Source organism: Pyrgilauda ruficollis, unplaced genomic scaffold (genome assembly GCF_017590135.1).
Source record: "Pyrgilauda ruficollis isolate IOZ18807 unplaced genomic scaffold, ASM1759013v1 scaffold1104, whole genome shotgun sequence".
Lineage (NCBI taxonomy): Eukaryota > Metazoa > Chordata > Aves > Passeriformes > Passeridae > Pyrgilauda > Pyrgilauda ruficollis.
In genome coordinates, this window is record NW_024509256.1 from 7,956 (window position 1) to 8,872 (window position 917).

General features: G+C 75.6%; 1 protein-coding gene across 1 annotated transcript in view; it reads left to right on the top strand.

Annotated features, from left to right (window-relative positions):
* ZBTB3 (zinc finger and BTB domain containing 3) overlaps positions 1-351 on the top strand; it is a 3,016-nt gene extending 2,665 nt beyond the window's left edge. The window contains exon 3 of the mRNA XM_041477235.1: positions 1-351. Coding sequence (XP_041333169.1) covers positions 1-351 — 351 coding nt within the window.
* The last annotated feature ends 566 nt before the right edge of the window (positions 352-917 follow it).

Genomic DNA, 917 nt, shown 5'->3' on the forward strand with positions numbered 1-917 from the left:
CCGCTGCCGCCCCCTCCCCCGGCCCGAGCGGCGGGATTTGGGGAGGGGGCGGCGCTGGGCCCGGCGCTGGGGGGGCTGCGGGAGCCGCTGTTCCTGGCGCCGCTGGAGCCCCGCGGGGGCTTCGGGCTGTTCGCCGAGGAGGCCCCGACGTGTCCGACGTGCGGCAAGACGTTCTCGTGCTCGTACACGCTGCGGCGCCACGCCACCGTGCACACCCGCGAGCGGCCCTACGAGTGCCGCCACTGCCTGCGCTCCTACACGCAGTCCGGGGACCTGTACCGGCACGTCCGCAAGGCCCACAGCCCCGGCGGGCCCGCCCGCGGGCCCCGCGACGGCGACAACCCGCCCTGACCGCCGCGGCCGCCCGGGGCACCGGCACGGAGAGAGGCGGGCCGGCGGCGGGGCTGGGACGGGGACAGCGGGATGGGGACAGCCGCAATGACCGGGGACACCGGGACTGGGACAGCCGCTCTGATCGGGAACAGCGGGATGGGGACAGCCGCTCTCACCGGGGACACCGGGACTGGGACAGCTGTACCGTCCGGAGACTGGGACACCTGTACCGTCCGGAGCCACCGGGATGGGAACACCTGGCCTGAGCGGGACCCCCGGGCCAGCAGCGCCTGCCTCGGCCGGGCCCACCGGGATTGTGACACCTGCTGGGAGCGGGACCCCCGGGACCCCCGGGACCGCGACCCCGCCCCGGGGGAACCGGAAGGACGTGGGGGCGTGGCCTCGCGGTGGGGGCGTGGCCTTGCGCGGGTGTACGGGAGTCACGCGCGAATAAAGCGACGCTGGACACGGGCGGTGGGCGGTGCTTGAGGGGGCGTGGACTCGTGTGACAGCGCTCCCTGGCGGCTGGGAGGACCTCGGTGCTGCTCCAGGCCCCACTCGGAGCTGTCCCAGTTCATCCCAGT